Source organism: Alternaria incomplexa (assembly GCF_024043165.1).
Source record: "Alternaria incomplexa strain BMP 0042 chromosome Unknown scaffold_10, whole genome shotgun sequence".
Classification (NCBI taxonomy): domain Eukaryota; kingdom Fungi; phylum Ascomycota; class Dothideomycetes; order Pleosporales; family Pleosporaceae; genus Alternaria; species Alternaria incomplexa.
The window spans coordinates 1,271,374-1,297,262 of record NW_026249859.1 but is presented as its reverse complement, the minus strand read 5'-3'; the positions used below and the strand labels follow the sequence as shown (position 1 = coordinate 1,297,262).

Sequence of the window (25,889 nt, the reverse complement as noted above, 5' to 3'; positions counted from 1 at the left end):
AAGACTGTATGAGATTACTTCGAGTGGGAGCTATCGTGAGACGTCTCACACTGTAGACCTAGATAACTCCTTCAAGCAAATGTAACCCAGATCTGGTTGTATCGTGCTATGCATGGACGTGAGTGCTGAAAAGGTCAGAGGAGTGAGCATTCATTTCTAAACACTCTATTCCCACCATTGTACCAGCTGATAGAAAGGCTGAAGCCATCTCAATAGCCGCATATTCATCATGTTGCCCGCCTTATTCATGCCGTGACATCTCTTGTTTTGCTTACACGCCTCGAGCGAGTGGATAGATGAATTACCGACCCATTCTGCAATTACTTACAGAACACGTAAAACAATGTGTTACAGAATCTACGTGTCTCGTCGATCAGTGGTATCCCTTACACGATCAAAGCTTTCAGATCGACGTAATTGTCCACCAATTTCGAACCTCTTACGTACATCTCACTTGTTCATGATGCATTTTACTAAGCCTGCGGACGATTTTGTATGGCAAGGTCCTACCTCCCACGTGGCTTCCTTTCTTGCAAAGGTGCTTGGTAAGATGGCCACTTTTGAAACTTTGGAACTTTGAAACTTTGGTTACTGCCATTTTCCAAAGTTTGGCTCGCAAATCGATGTGTTATGACTCAGAGGCGCCAGCATCGAACGCTACCATGATTTCTGTTTGCTCTACGGTCACGCGCCAGTCTCTGCCTTTATTTGCGCTCTCACTCCGATTTTACTCGCGCTCTCACCCCACCTTTACTTCGCTCTTACCTTTACTTCGCTCTTACCCTGCCTTCACTTTCCACAGCCATATAAATTCTGTCTGCGCTTCTCTTTCTTTCCTTCCTTCGTCTTTCTTTCTTTACCAAAGACAGTTGGTTTTCCAAAAACCTACTCTCGCCACTCATCTTCTTTTTCGATTGATCAAAACCACACCTCCGCCCATCATGGGTCTACCGGAGGATATTTTGTCAGAATGGGTCCTGTCCAACGTCAAGAAGCTTGATCGTACGCTTGTTGGAGAACCGGTCAACGGTACAAGAAAAATCTCCGGTCAACTCTTGTCACCTCCGGATACTGTGATGGCATCCAGCGCGTCATCCTCCTCTGCCCAAGTTGCACAACCACATCCTGACCTCGAGGTACCACTCAACTTGTATTCCATGCAGGCTTTTGAATTTCTAGGATTCACGCCAAGCGCTGCAGAGTCGCTCCTCGTTGTCTGGACCCGTGACGACGAAGCCGACCTCGAAGACGTGATAATCGATCGCATTACGTACTTCGGCGGTCATGATTCTGTTGACGAGCGGACCATTATGAGTAAGATCGGAATTTCCGCGGAATTGCAAGAGAAGGTCATGGACCCTGAGTATGAAGACGTGAGAAGCACCCAGTCGTTGAGCTACTGGATACTGGAGACTGTCTTCGAAAATCTTTGGACTCTCAAGAATTTGAGTGAACGACTCAACCGAAACCTGGCTGTTATTCAGTCCGGTAAGACCCCGTTCGCTTGGTTACGTGGCGGCGCCCCTGAGGACAGGTCAAAGTACCACTTGACCCGAGTTGGTCATACAACTCTCTTCCGGTCAACGTCAGCAGCACAACTCGAGAGAGTGTTCACGCAACGCTCGCTCAAACTCGAGCAGAATTTCCAATTCGGAAACCCAAAAGGGCGAGAATGCGAGTGGAGGATATGCACTGCTGTTTTGGGATTTAGCGGGGCCATTTCGCATTGAGCAAGGTTGAGGAGGAAGACAGCGCATGAACATGCAAGAGCCTCAAAGATGGCGAAGGATCGCCATGATGGCCGTTATGAGGATCACACCCACCTAGGAAAAATATGAACAGCCTGGAGCCTACGTTGGCGTTGGGTCACCTACTTTGCAAGTTTTTGTTTTAATGTAGTCTGCAGACCTGTTCAGATTTTTCTTGTACGAGGTGGGATGTGCATCCTGAACAATCCTTCTGAGCTCGGATATTCCTAGACATCTCAAAGACGCTGTCGGAAGCTCGTTGAGCTACTTGCACTTCCCGGGGCTTGTAAGTTCTGTTCGAGATGGAATCTAAATAGAAGCCTCCATGGCTCATGACTACAGGACGGAAAGATATGGCACAACTGATACGTATCCGCGGATACGTTCGTGTTTCTAGTATACGTGTAGCTTAGCAATGGGATCATCCGTACATAGCATAGCGCCTGTCTATCTCTATGCGACTTGAAGATGAGCAATTAGCAGCCTCAATCTATCATGCCTGCAAGTGGCGCAGCCTCATCAGACGCGAAGAAACTGCTGTGCCGCTTCCATCGAGTCATAATCATACTACGCATGTCAAGCAGTGACACGGTGAAGAAACCGCGACAGCCCACCCAACCTAGCACAAAACATCTCTCGTCCCACGTCCAACATACTTCGCACAGCCCCCCTCCAACCTCGCTCATCCCCTCGCACCCCGCGTCACCAGAAAGGCAAAATCGGCCAAACCGCCCGCCTGCCCTCGTCCCAATCTCCACTTTAACCTGACATGTTGCGGTCCGCCGCATGAACCCAGATCCCTACCGCACGCACATGGCTCCCCAGCGAGGCCGCCAGCCAACCTAACCCCTTTTCCGCTGCAAGAAACACGGTACGCTAGATCCTTGGGGCCGATGCTACAGGGCGCTAAGAGGAGAGCAATGGTGTGGGCAGTGGGCACGGAGAGGGTCAAGCACAGGGTAGGTCAGGGCTCCTTCCCGCTGCTCACCGCTGGTTTGTTGGTGGAGGGAGGGAGGGAGGGGGATGGTGCATGCAGTGAGTTTTTCCTCTAAGCGCTGAGAGCTTGTGGGATGTAGCATGTGGAATTAGAATAGTGTTGTTACATGGACGGAGGAATGGCGTGTGGTGTGGTAAGCATGCTGATAGCTTAGGAAAGCACGCCAACAGGGATAGCAACACGATCGGCCCATGCGGCGTAGTTCGTTGGCACTGGCAAAAGCTCAAAGTCAAGGCAAGGCAAGGCTGCTTGCTTCCCGTCAGGCGATGATGTGTGATGGATGTGTGATGGGAACGCAGATTTCGACACGCGAGCACACACACACACGGCTCGGGCGGCGGAACTGATGGGGTCGCAGGCGTACGTGGCACATTTGACATGTCGGTTACAGCATGCCATGCGTGGTTGCAAGGGATGGCACGGAGGAAATGGGTCCAGGGTGGGAATCCTTTCTGCCGGGCGGACAACGGCAAGCAACAGCACAGCACCTGGCTAAACCAGCCAAAGGGAAAAAATGACTTGTGGAGGCGCGTCGTGTGCTTGCTCCCGAATGCGACGCACGCGCAAAAAATTGCGACCGTGTGTTGTTGCCAAGGGAGTGGGACGGGCTGTGCGATGTGCAAGCAAGATCAGGATCAAAACTGCCTTGAACGCGCTTGAGAGTTTGACTTTCGCTATCGTACACCAACGCAACCTTTTTTTCCATTGGTCAGCACTACATTTTCTCACTACAGCTTACACCAAGGGCTTCGGACTTGCTCCGTCCGAGATGCGATTGCGAAGCCCAAAGGAAGGAAGACAAAGAACGGTACACTAACATGACTTGTACAAGGAAGGGAAAAGGTCAGGGCTCGCCCGTTGCTCGACTCAGTCTAGTCGGCTATTTGCGACATCGACATCCCGGCTCGAAACTTCTGCTCGCACCGTCCCGTGACGGGCAACGACTATTTAGCTTGACCAGGTCCGAATTCGGAGTTAGAGGGGGTTACCGAGCACGTTCGTTTCGTACAACAGCGATTGACCCTATAGCTGTGTGAGGGATTACTATATTACGATCGGCTGAAAGCGAGTCGCATACTAGAAACCACCCCTGGTCCTGGCTGGCTTATGAGCGCAAGATAATTCTTGCTCGACTGAAACGCTGACAGGCTAATGTTGATTCGTGATATGCGGTTGCCCACGATATACTTTTCCAGATTCGATCACATCGCCGCAACCCTGAACCATGGAAAAACAACCTGTCTGTCTGCCTGAAGGAAAAATTGAGTGGTGCGATATATGTCAGCTGAATAGTGTCCGTGTTGGCGGCCCAGGCAAAGAAAGTATGCGCGTCGAGGCAGGCAGACGGCGGTGCGCTAAATCACTTTAGAACCAAACTCGACCTTTTTGCTTTTTTGCCCTGCATGGTCTGGCAGTTCTCATGACGGAGTTGTCTCCCCTTGTGGCAGCGAATCAAACAGGTCCTGCCTGCTCGCACCGTTCCGTTAGTCAAGGTCGAGTTTGAACGGTACGCTATAGCGGCCAAACCATGCAACGGCCAGCGTGTCAATAGCCAGTAGATGTGAGACATGCGTATGGCCAAGCCCTTCGTTCGTTAGGTCAACATCGGCGGAGTGTGATCCAGAACCTGCCCTCTGGTACGATGCTGCACCGCGCGGCAGCTTGAGGAGACAGAAGAGTAATAGAGCCTCTGGGCTCATCAGCTGGCCAAGTGGTATCGTGGTACGCTAGAAATCTAGAGCCTCAACTGATGTCTGGTGGCATTTGGTGCAAGTGCATAGTACCATCGAGCCATCATCGGACGATGGTAGTCCACCCTGCGTCTGAGCCGCGAGACACAATCGTGATAGTGGTACTGGTGAAATCATGTTGACTACATCGTGCATGCCAGGACGCGCCGTACCGCGATATGACAGACGGCGACGTTCTAGTCGACGGGCTGAGATGATTCCATTTGGCTTTCTACCGTGGAACCCATTACGTCCCGTGCCGATGTAGCTCGAGACTGACAGATCGAGACTTGCGTGGTAGCAGCGCTCCGGCTCGCCGAGACCCCGAGTCCGTACCGTGGTAGGAGTGCTGTGCGGTGCCTTTCCGTGTTGGCGTAATTGAATCATGCACGTACACCTGTCAGGCAAGTGTCAGTGAAGACTTGGTTATGGTAACGGTACAATCGATACCAAAACAAAGTCCGCTCCATGGGACCAAGATCGGGGCGTGGAGGTGGCTGAATCTGGTTGACCTTTGTTTTTGGTTGGAACGTGTTGCCCTGGAAAGGAAGGTACAACACGTGCGTACCCGCTCTCGTGTACCTACCATCGGCTGCCCTGCGTGGCTTCTCGTGCGTAACGTGCCATGTGATTTGCATGTCAAAATTTATCACTGGCACGTGTCTTGGCAATACCGTCGTACAAGGGGCAGGCTGGTTGGCACGGCAGGCAGGAGCGATGGGTGAGCATGACAGATCGACCTGGGCATCAGAGGTGGTTCGACGGGTAGGATCAGGTCGGAAATCCGGCACTGAATATCAGCACATCAGCACTGACGTGCTCCAAATGCAGTGCGCTGTTCATCAAGGCATGCAGAGGGTTGAGCAAGTATTGCACCAGCGAACGTCTCCAATTTAGATAGCTAGTAAAGAAAAAAGGAGACTACGTACAAGACGATGCGCGAAACGTTCGCTTTCTCAAAGTGCTTTGCGACTTAAATCAGATTGCCACCCACCAGTAATAGTTCCCATAGAGACTTTCAGATGCGGTAGAGACAGGCCGAGAAGGGGAATACCGCGAAAAACCAGCGAAAAAACGTACGATAGGAAAGAGGTACCAAAAAGCACAAGCGACCACTACCCCAGCCAATATGCAGCGAAGCACATGAATGCCGGACCCAACCCACGCTACGATGATGCAAATATCAACGAAGCCTCCATGTGATGATGCAACCCCAGTTCTAATGTTTGCGGGAAAAGACAGAATAACCACCCAGTGTAGTAGTTTGGTCACTCGAGATGGAAGACCGGGAGGGACAGTAGGATGATCCGTGAGTATTAAAGTAGAAAACGTTGAAAGATCTTTGTCGCTCTTGAAGATTCAGATAGCCGCCCAGAAATCACGCTGTTGCCAGCCAGAACTCCTTGCGATAGCAAACGTCGATTGGACGCGAAGATAGATTGTACATTGGAAAGCAGTAAACGACGGCTGACAGATTCGATGGGAAATTTTGCTCTTTGCTCTTCGCTTAATCCGAAATGTGTAGCGCTCTCGAAAGACCAGCTCCAGAGCGTCTCCACTTGCGCGAGGCAGATTTTTACATGGGGCGGCGGTTGAGCATGTTGAGCATGGACGAATCGGTCGAGCTGCGGGCGGGGCCATTATCGCTTACGAGATCATTGATGCGCATGCTGGGCCTAGCCGAGGCTTGCGATGTAGGTGGCGGTGGGGTTCTGCCATCGGTGCGCGCGGGTGGTGGCTGCAAGACGCCGTTGGGCTGCGGTGGAGCTGCGTAATAGGGCGTCGGCGGGGCACCAGGGGTCGTGGGTGCTTGGGAGTGTGGCGAGGACGAGGTGCGACTCGGCTCGTAGCGATAGGCGCTCTGTGGGGAGCCTTGACGCGGAGGCTGTGCAGCGTAGTATGGTTGGGCGGGAGGAGGTGCTGATGAGTAGGGAGCGGGGGTCGATGCTGTTGAAGCGCCCGATGTTAGAGACGGTGGCTCTGGATAGGCATAATCTTGCCCAGTGCCTCGATGAGGGGCCTGTGACGCTGAGCCAGGATGCGGCGGAGGCAGGGTAGGAGTGTGAGGCTCTGGGTGGAGTCTCTTCCTGCCTGCCAGCGCGTCACGGCTCGCCTCATCTGGAGAAGCACTAGGCGGACCATAGTCAGAATGAGCTGGGTACGGACCTGCAGTAGGGCTGGGCAGATAGTGCGGCTGGCGCGACGGCTGGCCATATGGCTCGGCGTGGCTGGCAGGTGGCAGAGGCTGCCCGTAGGCGCCGTACATGGGCGGTGGCTGTCCGACACCGCGCCAGACCGTGTGCGCGGGAACAAAGGCCTGCGTCTGGGCAGACACGGGGGTGAAGATGCAGTCTTGGTTGAACCTCATGCAATTGGAGCAGCGGCCGTCCTCGGTTGCCTCAAAGCCGGAGCAGCGGATCTAGGTAGAGTAAGCAGGCAGTCTCGAGTCAATGGCGTGGGCCGTGGTGTACCTTGCGACGTCTGCAGTAGCGACAGGCGATTGCAGTGCGCTGGCGGGGAGCTGGCGGCTGGTGGTGCTGCTGGACGTACTGCGGCGGTGGAGGAGGGCCCTGGTGCTGCTGGCGGTATGGATCGGGGGGAGGAGGAGCGCGCGTCCACTCATTGGGGCCTGGCAGGCGGTAGGGCTGCTGGTGCTGGTACTGAGGATGTTGAGCCATGTCGGGACGGGGCTCTTGGGGCGGCGGAGGAGGGAGCGTGGTGCTCATCTAGTCGACGTCAAGTGTCAGCGCGCTGTCACCCAGCTTACGAGAGCGACTACCAGAGGCAGGCAGACAGATGACGTGCAGGCACGCGTGACTGCCCTTCAGACACTTACATGCGGAGGCTGGGCATAGGCGCCATTGGGAGGCTGCTGGGCCGTGGGCGGTTGCCAGTGGGCGGGAAGCTGGCCTTGGCCACCCTGGTGAGGGAACATGGTGTCGCGCGGCGGTGGTCGTGTGCGGTGCTGGCACGGCGGGGGCTCTCCCAGTGCGACACAGCGGTTGGGCGGGCAGCAGCGCAGGTGCAAGAGAGACGTCGGGCAAGAGAAGGTCGGTGGTGGTGCGGGAGATCCTCTGGGGCGGGTGAGGTGTCACAAAATACTGGCAGGCGGGCCGCAACGTCGGCTGCAGGTGAGAGCGACGGGCAGTGCTGCGTGGGCGAGCCAAGCCAGTCGGGGCGGAGGGAGGAGGGGAGGGTGTAGGGCGGCGCTTCGAGACGGGCGTGCAGGCGGCGTGTAGGCGGGTGTGGTCTGCACGAGGAGCGTTGGAGAGAAGGGCAGAGTTGGGCGAGGGAGGCTGTGGAGTGAAAGGCTTCTCGAAGCGCGTGGAGGAGACGACGGGACCCAAGAGCGTGGAAGCGAAAAAGGAGATTCAGGTTGGAGCGGCCGCTATTACTACCCACCGCGTGCCCGAACTCAACCTTCTCGCCGCTTCTACTGGCATGGCGTTTTTATCCCTGCCCGCCCCATGCAGCGACGACGGCGACGGTCCGCCAAACGCGCTAAATGCCATGCGGCATCCTCACTTGCAGCGCGACGTGCAGCTGGGCAGCCCACCCATCCGCGCACACGAGCTACCGGCGAGCAGCACGCTGAGTGCGAGCCGCCCCTACCACGTCGTCGCTGCCGCCAACTGTCTGGCCTGTGTATTGCGACCGCGCCCATGACACGCCCATGACGCCGCCCATGGCCGTCAAAGCTGACCCAACCTTGTCGGCCACCCATGTGCATGATGCTGCTGCGGGCCGGCAGCTTGCTTGAGATGTGTGACTCGCCAAGCCCTCGGGGACTCCCGTCGCGCTGTGATCTACGAGCCTTTAATTACATACACACGCCGCCGCAGCAAATACTACAAAGCCCACGGCCGGCCAGTCTGCCCTGCACGCCGCGCCCTGCCTGCACCGCGCTTGCTCCAGAGCCCTCCCGCTGCTGCTGCTGCACTGCGCGTGCGTCTACCGTGGCACAGTCGCTAAAGACTCATGGAACCACCTCGGGCTCTTGAATCGTCTACGGCCCGTCTCTGCGTCCCTCGTGTCGCTTCCTCCGCCAAGCCCATAGCTCGCGCATTCGACAGCTCACGAACCACGGTACGCGCCTGCGTCCGGTCAGCTTTGGTCCTACCCTCCGCGACTGGCCCCGGCCGCCTGCTGCAATATGCTTTTTGTACACATGCATCGTGACGCTGCCTCGTCCTCCCCAGAACTGCTTCTCCGACGTGTCGACTGCAAGTGGCCGCCTGCAGCACCACCCGCGCACCTCCCTGCCCTAACCTCGAGTTCCCGCCTGCCGTCTGCTTCATTTGCGCACATGTCTGATAGGGCTGATCCATTCGGGGCGTCGGTCATTTTCCTTGACAAGGACGGCAGCATCCCTGTCCGACTGTTGGTGTGTAACACTTCGGCAACTACGTCTGCTTGGACAACTGTGACGTGAGTGCCCTCTGTTCGCTAGTCATGGCCCTGCCGGTGCGTCTCGGCGACTTCAGGCACTCTCCTTCGCGGGGCAGTGTCTACGGGAGAGCCGATGTCTTGCGCCGGGAGAACCGTTCGTTGAGCGCAGCAGCACCCATTTTTCGCCTTCACGCGCAAGCTGCTTGGTCATAGAGCCGATTCTGGCCAGTCCTGCCTGCGAAGAAACCATCCGACATCGTCTCTCTCAGCTGCTATTGCTTCGTGTAAGACGGCCGGCATGCGACGCAGCCCACTTTCGTCCTCGAATCACGCCTCTGAATCTGACATCCACAATTTGGCAAACCGTTCATCCCTTGCGCCGGCGAAGGCTTGCGAACTGGTGCCCATGGCAAAACACTTCCTCGCGCTGCTGATTCGACGCCTCCACAATAGTCGAGACAAACCGATACAAAGAATTCGACGGCACTTGTGCCTATTTTTTGGTAGTGGCGGTGCCGCAAGTCCCGCTGGTGACGAATCTCGGACTTGTGCGGATGTAGGCACGGTGGCATGGAGAATCGCGAAACGCCCAGGGCGCTTTCAGCCTCGGCTCCTCGCCGGCCTATTTTCACCTGACTGCATATACGTGACGACGCCCACACCTGGAACAAAGAATAGTCAGCAGTAGTTCATTGCTATCCATGCTTGCCTAAGCACCTCGTCCTGTGTCTCTTGCCTCGAGATTAGGGCGGACGGCCCGCACTCTCTCAAGCTTAGTTTTCCACCGTCCAGGTCTCGGTCAAATTTAATCGACCAATCAGCACGTCCCTTGCCTAGCATTCAACTTACTTGGGCAAATCTCAGCATTCCAGCTGGCATGTGCCTTGCTGCTGCTGCTCGACGGGTAAATCCTATCGAGCACGACAAAAAACCTTGCTGCTGTCACAAGACGTGTCTACCGGTCAAAGCCGTCGTCCCGGCCACAGTGCCGTTTTCACTCATTGGCACCGTATTCAGCGGGATGACCGCTTGCAGCCAATCGCTTTTAATAATTGTTGTAATTTGATTGACTGCCACACCGTATTTCGCCCTTTCGAGTCAGTCACGAGCGCGTGATAGATGAGGCCCAATGCAGTCATTTGTCTGCGACTATATTCGTCTGAAACCATCAGTCCAAGGAGCGTCATCCTTGACTTGGCCGACAATCAAGGACAGCAGCCTTGTGTTGCACATTGAAAAAGTGCCGTTGAATGCCGCTGATGACGGTTACACCAAGTGAGCGGATTGTGGGGTAGATCAACCAGGATCTGTTCTGGACGTGATCTTCAGCCGCCTCGGTCGATTCACCCAAGCAAATAGCCGCGCAACGTCCATCACCACTGCAGTGCAGACGGTAAGCGATGCTCAGCCATGGTGGTGGCCATGGAGATTGCGACGCCGCGCGTGGACAGTGGGAGCTGGCTCAATTGGAACCAGGTGTATTCGCGGCTCGGGACGAGATGTGGAATTCCCGCGTGTGTCCCGTTGATAATTAGATTAACGAAGTTTGTGTCACCGAAGCCTTCCCGCAATATGCATAGCATAGCTGGAGATTGTGGAGTCTACCCATTCGTGTCACCGTAAGCAGCGCAAAAGGGCCATGTCGCTTGTGCCGCATTTTGTGTACCGCCAATCTGCAGGTAAAACCAGATTCAGATATATCAGGCGGGAAGATATCGTCAAGCCTCCGAGACGATGCCTCGCCCGTGGCACCGTTCTAGTGTCTGACAGGCATAAAGAACGCGGGCAATGCTTCCACAGCGCGTCCGTGGCCAGTGCAAAACAAACAACCTCACCGATCTGTCAAGGTGTGCTGGTGCGATAGAGGCGTGGTCAGTCTGGTGATGGCGTTGCATCGGTGTACACGCATTCCTTTGCATCCTGATAATACTTTTGATGCGCCGCAGTACCGCATGTTGCTGATGCTCCAACAAACGAGTTTCCGTCCTTGCAGTAGTGGTGTGAGGGACGACATCCTGTCGGATAAGCGGAATCCCATCTCCGTTCTCTACCCCAGCGCTCGTCCGCCTCATCTCGGGCAGACGACGGTGTATGCTCGCCTTACCGAGCCCGGCGGAAGGCCGAGAAGGGCAAGGCGACACGTTTTGGCTTTGCGAGATCCAGCTGTGTCACAAACGCCGGTAAATATCATCTAGAGACGCGGAAGGGGTGGATAAGCGGACGCAAGCCATTGCGGGTCGATGGATCAGCCCGAAGCGTGCTAATTCGCGGAAGAAAGAAATATCTGCAGCTCATCGGTGTGATGGACGGTGGGATTCAATAGACACAACGAGTTGCCTTATAACCACACCGCCTTTTGAAGGCATTCTGAAGCTCCTCAAAGCCTCGTTATTCAACTGGAATGCACTGTGCAATGCAAAATCGCGCCGTAGAAGAACCACAGCTCGCATTGAGATTCTGAAGGTTTGGCGTTGGAGCTGCTGGCGTCATGCTTACACCACGTCAAGCGCAGCCCAACAGCGTAAGCCGCTCAACTTTCCGCTTCTTATGAGTGCATGACGCTGAGCGATGCAGCAACTAACCGCCAGCTACTCACGGCGCCGGTAAAGGTTCGCTGAAGCCTTCGTCATGAGATGCAGCTGGCCTCGATCAGACGCGTTAGGGCGTAAACCCATGCATCCCAGACGGACAACGAGTGCGCCCCGAGCCGTAGCCGTGTATAGACTAACGCAACGTGTGCAGCATGTCACTGTGCCAAAATGGATAGTGGGGAGGCCAGCTGATCGGGGCCTGGCGATTATATGAAGCGATCGCTGCACGCCCTGGCAAGTCCTCTGCTGCAATGTCATGGCGAGAATCTGGCGTCGATGCGGTCAGCCATCTACACTGCATCGTGATCGAAGAGAGGGAGAGTGAGCACTGTGCACTGCCTCCCATCGTTCGTTTAGCCAGGGAAAAGCCGCTAAGAAAGACGGCAGGCCCGCGTCTGAGCGTAGCTTTAAGAGGGGGCCAGGGTACGAGGAAGCTAGATCCGAAATGAACAAGGCCCATCATAAGACCGAGGATACTGCATTTGGCATAAGTGCTCCCGTGACCTACTAGCGCTGCATGTTGATCCCAGTTATCCGCTCGTGCTGGAGCTAATGCTGCACGATGACTTAGTCTGTTGCATGGCATCGGTTGTGTCAACCAGTCAGCGCCACCGTGGCAGGGTTACACCAGCGTCTATTGGCGGTCTTTGCGCTTGCGTGGCCCACTCCTCCACGCTCCCACCAATGTGTGCATCTAAATGACTTCGGCTCGAAGCACCGTGCCTCGAACATGCGTTGTTGAAATTGCTCTCATCAAGCCTCGTCATCCTCTGCGGCGTTGCTGTCATCGTCGGGCTCGGCATCGCTTCCTTCGTCCTCGCTCGAGTCTGACGTGTCGTCGTCGGGCATCGCGATGCTGTTCAGATAGGTGATCTGCCACGGTTGTTAGCGGCCTTGTGTGCAACGCCTCCCGGGAGATTGCTGTGGTCGTCCTTCACACCTGAAGGATTTTACGATGGGCGGGTGACTGCATTGCCAACGCACTACTGGCCGGCACTATAGTCACCCCATCGCTTGCACCGTACAGGCACTTCCCTAACAACTTGCCGCCGCTCTTATCTTTTCTTGTCCAATGGGAACGTGAGGCCGTTTATGTCAAGAGTATGGAAGGATAGACTTACAAAGGGTACCAGACTGGCAATGAGTTCACCCACTCGCTCCAAGCCCCCAGAACCAACAATTTCATCGTCTGCGAGCTTCCGCCCCATGGTGTAGTTGCGGAGCCGCATAAGTTCGATGTCTTTGTGGTCATGGTCATATCCCTGGAGAGGTGTCAGCAAACATGAACAGCTGCAGTGAGTTTGAAGTTTGAAGTTTGTTCATCATAATCCCCGCGACTGGGCTTTGACAGACTGCTGCGAGCAGAGAACCCCGCCTACTCAAAGGGTGCTAGCCATGACAACTCCAACTCAGCTCAACTTGTTGAGTGCGGGGCGACTTGAAACTCTATTTGCCGGACGGCACACAGTTGTAACGCACAACCTTCCAGTACGAGACTGAAGCTAATTGCACGTCATCGTGATCGTGTGCCGTTCGCGAGATGGTGTAGCGGAAGAGTTTCATGGAGATACATCCTTGTAGGCGGGGAGCTTCCGTGCTAGTTTTGGTGTTGAACCGTGTCAGGCGGCGGACAGTACCCGATCGCGGCAAAGCCGTTACCAGACCTTGCAAAAATCGACTCTGCTTGTGAGAGAACGTCGTGAACACGGTGTTTCACAAGCATATTTCATGCTTAATGACACGAGAGCTGTCTGCTGATACCCTGCTGTCTCAAGGGATGGATTGAACAGATGCTGCATACCTTTGGGTTGCGTTTCAGAGCATTCGACTGATTCATCGACAGGCTCGTGAAGGCTTTCACAGCCTTTTTCTCGTCATCTTTGACTCCACCCAGGAAAGCCTCTCGAATACCAGAGTCCGTTAGTACGGCCTTGATCTTGTGCGGTTTGCGATCAATGTCGCGTCGTAGTTTGGCCAGAGTCGACGCGTCAGGCTGCCAGAAGCCACCACCTTTCAAAGTCAGCGCATTCTCGTGTAAGAAAGGATATCAATGAGTCATTGACGCGCCGCTGACTATGGTGCCGCTTGCGTAGGCAGAATGGATACACACTGACGTGCATCAGATGAGTGTACCATCCCGACGACACCTCGCTGCACGCTGCCAAACCCTTAAACGGTTCGATACGTTACGTCCCGGATACCGCGCGGTACAACCGAGAAGACGAGATGTTACCCTACGCTGTCCGACGAGGCATAGGCACATGGGTCCAATTGTGTGGCATGGTGACGGTCAATATTCCCCGCATGGCCATAACGTGCAGCGCTGGTCGGATCTGTCAATCTCACCGCATGGCGATGCATTGTCGTCTCCGAGCCGGCAGTCGTATAATGCGACACATGGTCAGGAGTGCAAGGTCGACCACACGACAAGAGTCGCTGTAGAGCCGAGGCTCGCAGCAGCTGTCGTGGTGACGAGCATTGGGTACACTTGCATACTCCATGCACATGGAGTCGAAAGAAGCAATGCGGTGGCCACGAGGTCACTTCACACTGCGCTTGAGTTCCACGACAGCTCGCGGCTCGGGTGTCTCCGCGAAGACGAAGAGAGGAGAATCGAACATACCTACGAAGCTACCACCATTGGGTTGCACCTGGAAGTAGTAGTGTGCGTAAGGTCCCTTGCGTCCCTGCACGTCGTATACAATGTCAGTGTGGGGCTCACATAAGCTTGTACCCATGTGTGACTTACAGTTCTTGACCAGGCCGCAGAAAAGTAAGTCTAAATCAGGTCAGCCTGCTTTGCATGTAGCCATGAAAGGGCGTCATGCTGAAGCTATTCGTCGGGTCGCAGAGTATATGCCATGGCGCCATGATGATTTGGCAGCATGCTGTGTCTCTCGACTTCGTGACACGGCTTCAAGGGCATGACCCCATCCTAGCGTGGAAGGTCGATGTATTCACTCACCTTGTACGGGGTTGGGTCTTTCGAGAACCGAATGTCTTTCTACTGTGAGCATAATCCAGCTAAGACCATACTTCGGGCTCACCTCTGTAAATCCGGTAGATCTACACGTTTTAGTAAATCGTACTGCGACAATCCAATCGGAAACACTTACTACATCTTTGACAGGCAACTCTGGGATGGTCTCATCTGCCTCGATGATCTTCTCGGATACCTTCTCCGCAAAAGTGGTAAAATCTTGGAATGAAACCCTAAAGTCAGGGTCATGGACTACGACATAGACGTCAGCTAGCGGTCCGATCGTGCCGTTTGACATGAAACGTAGTAAACCATCACTCACGCTTCAGCCATTGGCGGTCGTTGTTAGCTGTCAAGTCCTTAAGGAACAGCATAGTATTTGGGTGGATTGTGTGATCCAAGTACGGCGTGTCGCCTGCATCTCGAGCCTTTGGTTTCTTGATGATCAGTTGTGTTCCTGGTGCGAGCTTCGCACCGGGTTTCCATAGCTCTTTCTCGTTAGCAGCCTTCTTGTGTATGGCAAGGCTCTTGGTTCCGCGCCCTCTGGGAGCTGCTCGCTTGTCCTCAGGTTCGTCGTCACTGGCGGTTTCATCGTGCTCGGATTCCGACGATGGATCCTTGTCGCTATGTTCCTCGTAGTCAGATGCTACAACGTCATCCTCGTCATCGTCGGGTGCGACGTCTGCCTTGGGTTTGTTCCCGTCGCTATCCGTGTCGCTCTCAGGTTCGACGTAAGACTTCCTTGCGGTAGCCCGTGCTCTCTTAGACTGCCGTGCTGGAACCTCCGGTGCAGGACGTTTAGAATTGCTCCTGGGGGCTGGAGCACTTGCGCTTTTAGTGGCTTTACGTGGCATGATTTCGAGTGATGCGATTTGAGAAAGTGATAGGCGTGATACTCAGTTGTCATTGCAGGTGCCTTCGTGGCTGCTTGAAAGATGACGCGCGCACAGACCATCGATGACGCACTCGAACGCGAAAATACAGCGCGCTGTCACGTTTCCACCCCAGCCAGGAAGCACGCCCGACTGACATGCCGACACGCTTCGAAGCTCGCAAGCAAAAGATCTTGGAGCAACTCGACGCTCCAGATGGCGAGTATCATGATCTGTCGCCCAAGGGATCCGTCGATGCGCCCATCCGAGATTTAATCGGCGAGATCAACAGTCTCCCAGGACTAGTCACTACTAGCAGCTGCTCGGGGCGCATCAGTGTATTTTTGGAAGGACGCAAAGCAGACAATGAAGTACCAGATGCATTGCCTGAAGGCGAGAGTTCACGCGCTGGACCAGGAGGAAAAGGTGGTGGGGGTGCATGGCTGTTCATCTCACACACGCCACTTGGGCGAGACGAAGCAACAGGTGACCTCATGTCAAAGTTTGGCTTAGACAAGGTTGAAGCGACGGAGGAAACACCTAGCGTGTCCAGCAGGTACATTCATCTTAAATTTGAACCTATGGTATCTTCAGTCGTCATAGCACGTTGACATGGTCTGACGCGGCACAGATACTCCACGTCCTGAGTGCATCCATGGATCATGCCCAAGGTGTCCTCACTGCTGCCTTAGCTGCCGGATTCCGTGAGAGTGGCGCCGTGAGTCTAGGGTCAGCGAAGACAGCAGAGTCGAACCCCATCGTGGCTGTCCGGTCAGCTGGTTATTCATTCGACTCCATCATTGGGTATCGAGATGGTGATGGCCGCAATGTTGCCTTGGTAGACGAGCGATATCTACGAACACTAGTAAACATCGCAAACGAGCGATTCAACGTCAACTTCGATCGCATAAGCCGGTTTCGCAAGGCCCTCTTGGAGACGTACGAAGCGACTGCGACAAGTGGATCCAAGCCAGATTGGGAAGATGCGGACGCGAGGAAACGACGGAAAAGAGAAGAAGGCCTTGCGCGGCAACAAGCTCTGCAAACCCAAGTCTCTCGAGAAGAGAATAATTCATCAGCACCGGAGAACACAGACAGCATGGAAGGGATATCCTCCTAATGGTACATGGCACAACACAGACACATGCGCATCAACGAGAATGCCTGTGTTGAACACAACGAAAGTTGTACTCTGTCGTAGACGGATATGAGTCATATTCTGTCTATCGCGACGGCGAATTTGAGTTCACGATGAGTAGTTGCTTCTCTATACTTTGCGGAGCCACACGAAAATGTCTCCGACGACTAGTCTTCATAGCTCAGATGTAGAATGAGCAACGTTCGGCCGGTTGCATCCAACGACTCATCGAATTAGCACATGTGTACACAAAACTCTGGAGTCGTACTTCTTTCTTTGCATGCTGTGATATCCGGTAACATAGTGCCATATACTGCGTGTTTCCCAATCCATTTCGGTGATGCTCCACCAATAGAGGCTTAGCGTACTTATGTCTCCGACGTAGATCGGCGACTTTGCTTCCATCTTCACAGCTATCTTCAACATACAAAAGGAACATTGGATCTGCTCCAAATTTTCCAGTTACTACCTCTCACACCTTCCAAGCATTCTACATACCCATTGAGACTACATTACCACTCTCAAAATACCAAAACTACCCCTCACCCCAACCCACCATCCAACATGAGCTACGCAGAAGCCAATCGGCGATACTTCGAGTACGTCACAAGCTTTTTCAACTCCCAAAATTAAATCATACTAATACACCACAGTGCCATATCCGACTCCTACGACAGTAAACCGTGGTTCAAAGTCGTCAACGACCGAGTAGCCACCACCCTCCGCTCCGACCTCTCATGGGTCGGCATCCCCTTCACAGATTCCACCACTCAACCAGTCCGCCTCCTAGACTACGCATGCGGTACCGGCCTCATGACCCGCGTCTTTGGACCCTACGTTACGTCCACCCAAGGCATCGACATATCGCCCAACATGGTGTCCACATACAACTCACGCGCACGCGACGCCGGGCTCTCCGAAGATGTAGTCAATGCCATCGTAGGCGACCTTTTCGACAAGTCTGACCCTAATCCCGAGTCGCTTTCCGGGGACAGGTTTTGGAACTTCGACATCGCGACTGTGGGGTTTGGATTCCATCATTTCGAGGATGTGGTGTTTGCGGCACGGCAGTTGAAGGAGAGGTTGAGGCCGGGCGGTGTGTTGGTTATTAATGATTTTCTGGAGGGAGGTGATCTTTTGGCGGGGGAGGATGGGAGTATGATTGAGGGGAGCGAGGGAAATCATGCTGTTCATAGTCATGGACATCATCATGGTCATGGGGAAGGGAAGGGTTCTGGATCTCATGGACATGGACATGGGCATCACCACGGGCATCATCACCACCATGATGCTGAGAAGAAGCATGATGTTGGCGAGAGTAACCCTCAGTTCCGGCAGAAGATGAATGCCTCGATAGTGGTTCCGCACTTTACTATCGATGGCGTAAAGCAGTTCTTCGCGGAAGCTGGGTTCGTGGACGTGGATGTCATTACGATGAAAGAGAAGAACTACATGGAGTTCGGTGGCAAGAAGCTGTGGCGCACGATCCTGTTTGCTAGAGGACGCAGGCCGATGGAAGGACAAGATGGCTCGGGAAAGAGCGAACTATGAGCTTATCCAAGAAGGCGAAGCCCGGTGGTCACGGGCCGGCGATACAGTGTAGTTGACATCGTGAGCAAGATCAGCAACAGATAGATTGTATATATGGGATATCAGCAACCAACAAAATATAACACCCAACACCAGACCAAGTGCCCTTATATCCAAGAAAATACCAGTTTACCACTTCCCCTCCAAAGGCAGATCTCGGCTTGAGAAGCCCACACTAATACCAAACTCGCCGTTAGGCAGCACCCAATTCTGCCTCTTAACATCCCAATAACTCAAATCCCTTCTTGTGACATCAAACTGCACCAGCTTACCTGCATTCTTCTCGAGGTGAATCTTCTCGAAGCCGCGCAGCACGCGAACGGGGAAGTCGACGGGCTCACCAGTCTCATGGTCCTTGTAGTTTTGCGGGAAAGAAATGTAGAGCTGCACTACTGATGCGCCGTCGACGGGTCCGGCGTTTTCCAGTGACGCCGATACAGTCAGGAGCGTGGTGTATAGATCGGGGTTGCCGCCTGGGCCACCGCCTGCTTGGCTAAGAGGAGATGGTGGAGCGGGGGTCGCAGGGTCAGATTTCTTGATGCCCTTTACGGAATCTAGCCACGGGTAGATGAATCGCTCGATTTGGTTGAAGCCCTCAGGGAACAGTACAGATTTGGGATCTGGTAGGTCGGTAGAATAGCTTGGTGGAGTCAGGCCGTCGGGTCGGGGCTTGGGAAGAGGTGTTTTAGCGGCCTTTTCTTCGATGAGCAGAGAGGACAGCTTGAAATCCGTGTACGAAAGACCGTAGCCGAACTCGAATCGTGGGGCGATGTCCTTCTTGTCGAAGTGGCGGTAGTCAATGTAAAGACCTTCGGAGAAGTCCTGTTGGGGCGCCAGACCATCCTTTGGAGTGGGAAGATACTTGATCTTACTGCCTGGGCCGTAGTCGTCTTCCTTCTTGGCGATTGTGTAAGGTAGACGTCCAGATGGGTTGACGTCACCGAAGAGTACGTCTACGATGGCGTTACCAGATTCAGTGCCGGGAAGATTGGCGATGATGACGGCTCTGACATTCATGATGTCGATGAAATTCTCCAGGATTACAGGTCCAACAGTGTGGATGACAACCACGACATCGCCCATGCCTTCTCCGCAATCTTTAGCAACATCCTGAATCAGCTTGTCGCCGCCCTTTTGCAGATTAAGGTCATTCCTGTCACCACGAATGCCTTCATAGTGCTGGTAGCCCTCTCCGGCGTCGGCGTTGGCGAAGACAATGCAGAGGTCCTGATCAACGAGAATCTCCTTCTGGCTAGGCAGCTTATTTTCTAGCCAATCGGTGACGTAAACAGTCTCGTTGTCGAACGCGTCTCGAATAGCGGACATGGGCTCCACTAGATACGAGAAGTTGACCGCGCCAGAACCCCACCCTGAGGCCAATGTACCTTCGTTGCAGCTCTGATCAGGGCAGTGGTTGATTCCCTCATGAGGGAGACGTGCATCTTCACCAAAGACACCAACACGGAACTTTGTCTTGGCCTTGCCGCCAGTCTTCCAGCCCTTTCGGTCCAGAGGCAGCATCTTGCCCTCGTTCTTCACCAGGACGGTACCTTCGGCTGCGACGCGACGTACTAGGTGTCCATGTGCTTCTTTCCCTTCTCCTTGTGCGTTGACATACTGATTTACGATGCCTGTTTCGTGGTCCGATGGGCTGCCCTCGTGAAGCTTGCCAACCCTGTCGTTGGTCCACGAAGAGAAGTTTGGTCCGTCATTTTCCCACTTGTCCTGGCCAACCTGATACCAAGATGCCACAATACGAGTAACCATGTCGTCGACACGATCGATGGGCACGCTTCCATTGAGAACCGCACGGGTGAGCTCAGGGCCCCATAAGCTGTTGCCCTTGGCCCATCTCAAGCCATCTCCAGGCATGGTCATGTCCAAGCCCGCAAGAGCACTAGCCACGCCTGAACGCTGTGCTAACCAGTCACTCTGAATGAAACCCTGGAAGCCGAGCTCATCCTTCAGGACACCGTTGAGCAGCTTGGAGTTTTGGCAGGCATAGCTTGAATTGACCTGGTTGTACGAACACATGACGCTGGTCACTCCAGCTTTGACGGAGTCGGCGAAGGGCCATGCGTAGATCTCGTGTAGTGTGCGGTCGTCGATGTTGCTCGATATCGCGTTCGGAAGGCCCCACTCCCATGCTTGTCTGAAGTGCTCTTGTTCGTTGGCCACATAGTGCTTTGCCGTAGCCATGACGCCCTCGTCCTGAATGCCCTTGATGGTTTGGGCAGCTGCAATGCCCTGGAGAACGGGATCTGAACCGAAACCCTCCCAGACGCGACCACCAGCTGGCATTCTCCCGAGAGGACCCATGGCAGGACCCAGCAGGACGTTGACGCCCTTGAGGCGTGCTTCTTGGCCGTGGGCCTTTCCGCGTAGGTACATGAGTTCCTTGGACCAGGTCGCGCCGGTGGTGATACCGGCAGGGAATGCGGTGATGTTGTCGGCGAATCGAATACCCAGTGGGCCGTCCTGAAAACATTAGTCTAGTCCTGGAGACATGCGGAGTGTACGTACCTGTAGACACAAGCTGGGAAACTTCAGCCTGTCTACACGCCCAGTCTGGCCGACGCAGAGATCCATGCTCCAGCCTGTGCCTGTTGTGATGTTGACCTTCTCCGGCAGCGTCATCTGCTTGACCAGGTCCGCAGCCCTCTTGTAGCTGTCCTCCCACGCCTGGTCGGTGCCACCCTTTGGCGAGGGGTACCACGGCGGACTCAGCCCATCCTCAGGCACCGAGACCTTGTATGCCCATATGCCACCCGAGGCGAGTATCAAGACGGTGGCGGCGACGAAGACTAGCAGCCAGCAGCAGCACCGTCCGGGCGCACACCGCGACTTCCTTTGCTGTACGGGGAATGGGGCCGCGTCCTCGGTGTCTCTGTAGGACGCCTTCCGGACCTTGAGATCGCCGGCGCTCTTCTTGCGCCTGATCTTGCTGTCGAATGCGAGTGGGTCGTGTTCCTCGAGATCTTCTAGCGTCCCGTTGGATTCGGAGGAGAAGCGCGTCGGGGTCTCGACATCGTCGTCGACGGGGTTGTCGAGCTTGGCGTACTTGCCACGGCGCATTTCGTGGGCTTCGTAGGGCGGCATTTGGGTCGGAGCCGGGGCCTGCTTTAAAGGAAGAGGTGGGCGTTGTTGTGTCGTTGGCGGCGCAAACGGCTAGGCTATCGATGACGGCGCGAGCGTGAAGCCCTATGATGTTGAGGCTAGCATTGAATGCAATAATCCGGCAATCACGAGGGAGTGATGGATCGAGTAACGAGTATGCTTAGAGTGTTTCCGTAGGACAGAAGACGCGGCGTACACAGCGAGCGTCGTGGTTCAAGGCGAATGTTTCACCGGGCTGGCCTGCGCGCGATGGCGTCTCGTCCCTGACTAGGTGCCGATCTCGTGGGTCGACTCCCGCCCGCGCTTGCGTCCAGGCGGGCCTTCTGATTGCGCATCATCCACCCTTCACCAAACCACGCTGACATTGTTTGCACACATGTTTGAATTCATGGCTACATTTCCCAACCATTTGGTTCGTCATTTCTAACTTCACATCCTCTCCAACAAGCCTATGACCTTCCACGCTTATGCGCCGACCTGGTCCAGTATGCCCTGCAGGTTGATCGACTTGGGCCGCTCGATGGGAAGGCCCAGTGCCCTGTCCCAAATCAGCTGTGCGAGCGGGCCCAGACCACGGCTGACACCGAAGGTCGCTGTGTAGTAGAGCGTCTCCTTGAAGCCGAAGTGGTGGAAGAGAACACCGGACGACGAGTCGACGTTCGGGAAGGGGTTCTTGGTCTACAAAACAAGTTAGCAGTGGCTCGACTTGTCGGATCGTCAGCAGCTTACCTTTCCGTGCTCCTTGAGGACATCCGGCGCAACCTCAGAGTTCTTCTTGACCAGCTGGTAAACAGGGTCTGCCGCAATCTCGGGTCGTGCGTTGGCAAAGTCCATGAGAGCTTCGAATCGCGGGTCGGGCTTCCTGAGCACGGCGTGTCCGTAACCAGGAATAACACGTCCAGACTTGAGAACGCTCCAGAGGAACTCGTTTACGTCCTTCTCGGTGAACTTCTCACCAACGACCTTCTGCATGTCAAGGATGAACCGCAGCACCTCTTGCGCAGCCAAACCGTGCAGGGGTCCTGCGAGTCCTTGAAGACCAGCACTGTAGCTCAGGAAAGGATCGCTGAGCGCAGATCCGACCAAGTGTGTTGCGTGCGCCGAGACGTTGCCACCCTCGTGGTCACCGTGTAGAGCGAGGTACAACCGGAGAAGGTCTTGGAAGCCCTCGTTCTCCTTGCCTGGCTTGCCCAACATGGCAGCAAAGTTGTACGACCAATCCTGGTTCAGGTCAATCTCGTTCGGGAGAGCGCCTCCGCCACGGTATGCGTTCTGGTAGATCTTCGCAGCAATGGTAGGCAGTTTGGCGAGCAGGCTGATGCAGTCGTCAAAGGTAGGCTCCCAGTAGTCGGCTTTGTTGATACCCTTCTCGTAGGCTTTCGCGAACTTGGACTCGTAGTTCAATGCTGAGACGGCGCATGCGAACTGTGTCATCGGGTGGAGATCTTTGGGGAAGTCGTCCAGCATCTTCTGAACGAACTTGGGGATCTGGCCCTTCTCGGCGAGCTCCCGCGAGAGTGCGCGAGTTTGTGATACTGATGGCACTTCGCCTGTGAGGAGCAACCAGAACATGGCCTCAGGAAGCATCTCGGTGCCGGAAGTGCCCTTGGGCAGCTCCTTTTGGCAGTCCTTGATAGTCTTGCCGTGGAATCGAATGCCCTCGTTCGCATCGAGGACTGAGCCTTCCCAAACCATGGCCTTAAGACCCCTTCATACTGTCAGAGCACGCTTCTAGGTATCATCCGGGCTCATACCTCATGCCACCGAGCGCATTCTCAACCTTGACATCGCCGAGCTTCTTGTTGGCGTGTGCCTTGACCTTCTTCAGGAGCTCGCGCTTCGCAGGCAGAACCTTTTTGAATGTCTCCTTGAGATCCGGCTCTGAGGAGGAAGAGTAGCTACATGCTTGCACTGCAGCGATCAACGCGTTAGGACGATGACGGTTGAAGTGGGGAACCCAATGGCATACCAGAAACAAAAGGACGCGCCTGTAAAGCGTTTGTCAGCTCTCAATGTCTTGTATATGCTGTCGCATAGCTTTTGAAGCTCACCTTGGCGGCTCGTAGAGCTCGGGAAGCTGATCGTGCACTCAATGCCATAGCTAGCTTTACGTGGGGTAGATGCGGGGGGATGGGAGTATCACTCTTCAACACACGGAATGCAGAACACAAGAACACGATGATAGCGTTACAAACTTCACGAGCAACTAGCAGAGGAATGTTGACGGCAACTCTCGGTAATGCAGCTACGATGCGCCAGGCACGCGTGGTCCGTTGATGCGAGTGCAGCGTCGAATGATGGACCGAGGGGCAGCTGGACGGCTAGACGTGGGCTACATACCTCGGTAGTGACGTCGGCCACGCGCATCCCTGGAGAAACGTTACCGCAAACACGACGCCGGACGCACTTTTTCAAGCGACCCATCGCTATCTGCCTGCGCGAAGTAGAATTGGGTCAAAATTAAAAAAGGCGTCTGTGGCGAATGTCGTCACCTGATCCCCTGCGATTTACGGATACTTTTCCGTGCCTGATTACCAACTGACTCCACGCCGCCAGCCTACTAAGGTATACAGAGAGATTCTGCTGGCTGGAGTCTCATCCACACATACACCTCCACGATGCTACGCACAGTATCGCGCTCCATCGCGCGCCAGAGCCGACCGTCGAGGATAGCGAGCCGAACACCCCAACTCCTACGCCCACTCTCCACCACGGCAATTCGCATGTCGAGCTCGACGCTCAAGAATGTAGACCCTCCCGTATCGTCAGCGCTCCCTGGCGATTCCTTCCAGCTGCTCCCTGAAGCTTCGAAAGCGGGCCAGGCGGAGGATGCGCTCTTCGAGGAGCAGGTACAAGCCGTCAAGGACTGGTGGTCGTCACCGCGGTATAAGGGCATCAAGCGCCCCTACTCTGCGGAGGATGTCGTGAGCAAGCGGGGGGCGCTCCAGCAGTCATACCCCAGCTCGCTAATGGCACGGAAGCTGTTCAACCTTCTCGAAGAGAGGGCAGCCAAGGGCGAGCCCGTACACACCAGTGCGTTTATCCTAGCCTGCATAGATAGTACAATGGCTGATCATGTGTTTTCAAACTCCAGTGGGCGCAATTGACCCCATTCAAATGTCCCAACAAGCTGCGAACCAAGAAGTCCTCTACGTTTCCGGATGGGCGTGCTCCTCCGTCTTGACCTCCACGAACGAAGTCTCCGCCGATTTTGGCGACTACCCATATAATACCGTACCGAACCAAGTCCAGCGGCTGTTCAAGGCTCAGCAATTACACGACCGCAAGAACTGGGATGCAAGGAGGAAGATGAGTGCAGAGGAGAGGGCAAAGACACCTTACTTGGACTACATGAGGCCAATCATTGCTGATGGTGACACTGGGTACGTTTCCACGATCGGAAAAGCAAGTTAACAAGGATCTAACGTGTAACAGTCACGGAGGTCTCTCTGCAGTCATCAAGCTGGCGAAGCTGTTCGCTGAGAACGGAGCCGCAGGTGTTCACTTCGAAGATCAACTCCACGGCGGAAAGAAATGCGGACATCTTGCAGGCAAGGTTCTCGTACCAGTCGGCGACCACATCAACCGCCTGGTAGCCGCACGATTCCAATGGGATATGATGGGCTGCGAGAACCTTGTCATTGCGCGCACTGATTCGGAGAGCGGCAAACTCATCTCCAGTGCGGTCGATGTGCGAGATCACGAGTTCATCAAGGGCGTCACAGAAGACTCCGAGCCCCTGGCCGAAACACTGCAGAACATGGAGGCAGCTGGCGCACCAGGCAAGGAAATCGACCAATACGAGGCAGCGTGGGTGAAGAAACACAAGCTCGTAACCTTCGATGAGGCCGTGGTCCAGCACCTCGAGAAAGAGAGTGCATCTCAGTCAACCATCGATTCATACCTCAACGAGACCAAGCAGAACCCGGACTACTCTCTTCTCAAGCGCCGGAAAGTCGCAGAGAAGTACACCAAAACACCTGTGTACTTCAACTGGGACATCCCTCGTACACGTGAGGGCTTCTACCACTACCAAGCCGGCGTCGCTGCCGCTACGAAGCGCGGTAAGGAATATGCTCCATACGCAGATCTTCTCTGGGTCGAGACCGGCGACCCAAACGTGCAAGAAGCAGCCAGGTTCGCCGGCGAGATCCGTGCGGTTCACCCTGACAAGAAGTTCGTATACAACCTCTCTCCCAGCTTCAACTGGATGGGTCAAGGGTTCTCCGAAGAAGCGCTCAAGTCGTTTGTCTGGGATCTGGCGAAGCACGGATTCGTCTTCCAGCTCATCTCGCTTGCCGGAGTACACTCTACTGCTACGATTACCTGCGAATTAAGCAGGGCGTTCAAGGACGAAGGTATGCTTGCGTACGTCAAGCTGGTACAAGCAAGGGAGAAGGAGCTGGGTTGCGATGTGCTCACACACCAGAAGTGGTCTGGCGCAGGCTACATTGATGGCATTTTGGGAGCGATCCAGAGTGGCAGCTCGGGCAGCAAGAGTATGGGCGAGGGAAACACCGAGACGGGTTTCTAGAAATGTAAATATAAGAGAGCAGATCAAGAGGTGATTCGAGTGTTCAAAAGATGCCGATGCTCAATGCGTGACTAAAAAGGAAAGGCGGGATCTGGGGCTCTTGCCTCGGTCCAGCCATCTTTCCTGGGCGACCCATCATCACGCTCAATACCGCCCCTGCCTTCATCTCGCGTCCATAACATCTCATACCATTTCAAAGCGAT

The 25,889-nt window shown here is 54.7% G+C and overlaps 9 protein-coding genes across 9 annotated transcripts; 4 read left to right on the top strand and 5 right to left on the bottom strand.

Annotated features, from left to right (window-relative positions):
- Nucleotides 1-941: 941 nt before the first annotated feature.
- Nucleotides 942-1,730, top strand: J4E90_007330 (uncharacterized protein; the record flags this gene model as incomplete). Its single annotated transcript, XM_051436870.1, has 1 exon — nt 942-1,730. The coding sequence occupies one exon, from the start codon at nt 942-944 to the stop codon at nt 1,728-1,730; it is 789 nt and encodes a 262-aa protein (XP_051289616.1).
- A 4,321-nt stretch (nt 1,731-6,051) lies between these two features.
- On the bottom strand, nt 6,052-7,410 carry J4E90_007329 (uncharacterized protein; the record flags this gene model as incomplete). Its single annotated transcript, XM_051436869.1, has 3 exons — nt 6,052-6,894; nt 6,947-7,201; nt 7,312-7,410. 3 exons carry the CDS (start codon nt 7,408-7,410, stop codon nt 6,052-6,054), a joined length of 1,197 nt encoding a protein of 398 aa, XP_051289615.1.
- A 4,798-nt stretch (nt 7,411-12,208) lies between these two features.
- Nucleotides 12,209-14,733, bottom strand: J4E90_007328 (uncharacterized protein; the record flags this gene model as incomplete). The annotated part of the gene is made up of 5 exons (XM_051436868.1): nt 12,209-12,328; nt 12,577-12,717; nt 13,257-13,465; nt 14,007-14,142; nt 14,572-14,733. The coding sequence occupies 5 exons, from the start codon at nt 14,731-14,733 to the stop codon at nt 12,209-12,211; spliced, it is 768 nt and encodes a 255-aa protein (XP_051289614.1).
- A 16-nt stretch (nt 14,734-14,749) lies between these two features.
- J4E90_007327 (uncharacterized protein) lies at nt 14,750-15,289 on the bottom strand (the record flags this gene model as incomplete). Its single annotated transcript, XM_051436867.1, has 1 exon — nt 14,750-15,289. One exon carries the CDS (start codon nt 15,287-15,289, stop codon nt 14,750-14,752), a length of 540 nt encoding a protein of 179 aa, XP_051289613.1.
- Nucleotides 15,290-15,465: 176 nt separating this feature from the next.
- Nucleotides 15,466-16,427, top strand: J4E90_007326 (uncharacterized protein; the record flags this gene model as incomplete). Its single annotated transcript, XM_051436866.1, has 2 exons — nt 15,466-15,852; nt 15,939-16,427. The coding sequence occupies 2 exons, from the start codon at nt 15,466-15,468 to the stop codon at nt 16,425-16,427; spliced, it is 876 nt and encodes a 291-aa protein (XP_051289612.1).
- A 582-nt stretch (nt 16,428-17,009) lies between these two features.
- On the top strand, nt 17,010-17,996 carry J4E90_007325 (uncharacterized protein; the record flags this gene model as incomplete). The annotated part of the gene is made up of 3 exons (XM_051436865.1): nt 17,010-17,044; nt 17,099-17,541; nt 17,803-17,996. 3 exons carry the CDS (start codon nt 17,010-17,012, stop codon nt 17,994-17,996), a joined length of 672 nt encoding a protein of 223 aa, XP_051289611.1.
- A 168-nt stretch (nt 17,997-18,164) lies between these two features.
- Nucleotides 18,165-21,134, bottom strand: J4E90_007324 (uncharacterized protein; the record flags this gene model as incomplete). Its single annotated transcript, XM_051436864.1, has 2 exons — nt 18,165-20,513; nt 20,559-21,134. 2 exons carry the CDS (start codon nt 21,132-21,134, stop codon nt 18,165-18,167), a joined length of 2,925 nt encoding a protein of 974 aa, XP_051289610.1.
- Nucleotides 21,135-21,617: 483 nt separating this feature from the next.
- J4E90_007323 (uncharacterized protein) lies at nt 21,618-23,519 on the bottom strand (the record flags this gene model as incomplete). The annotated part of the gene is made up of 5 exons (XM_051436863.1): nt 21,618-21,830; nt 21,882-22,860; nt 22,907-23,063; nt 23,122-23,140; nt 23,493-23,519. The coding sequence occupies 5 exons, from the start codon at nt 23,517-23,519 to the stop codon at nt 21,618-21,620; spliced, it is 1,395 nt and encodes a 464-aa protein (XP_051289609.1).
- Nucleotides 23,520-23,770: 251 nt separating this feature from the next.
- J4E90_007322 (uncharacterized protein) lies at nt 23,771-25,686 on the top strand (the record flags this gene model as incomplete). Its single annotated transcript, XM_051436862.1, has 3 exons — nt 23,771-24,185; nt 24,247-24,535; nt 24,588-25,686. 3 exons carry the CDS (start codon nt 23,771-23,773, stop codon nt 25,684-25,686), a joined length of 1,803 nt encoding a protein of 600 aa, XP_051289608.1.
- Nucleotides 25,687-25,889: the final 203 nt, after the last annotated feature.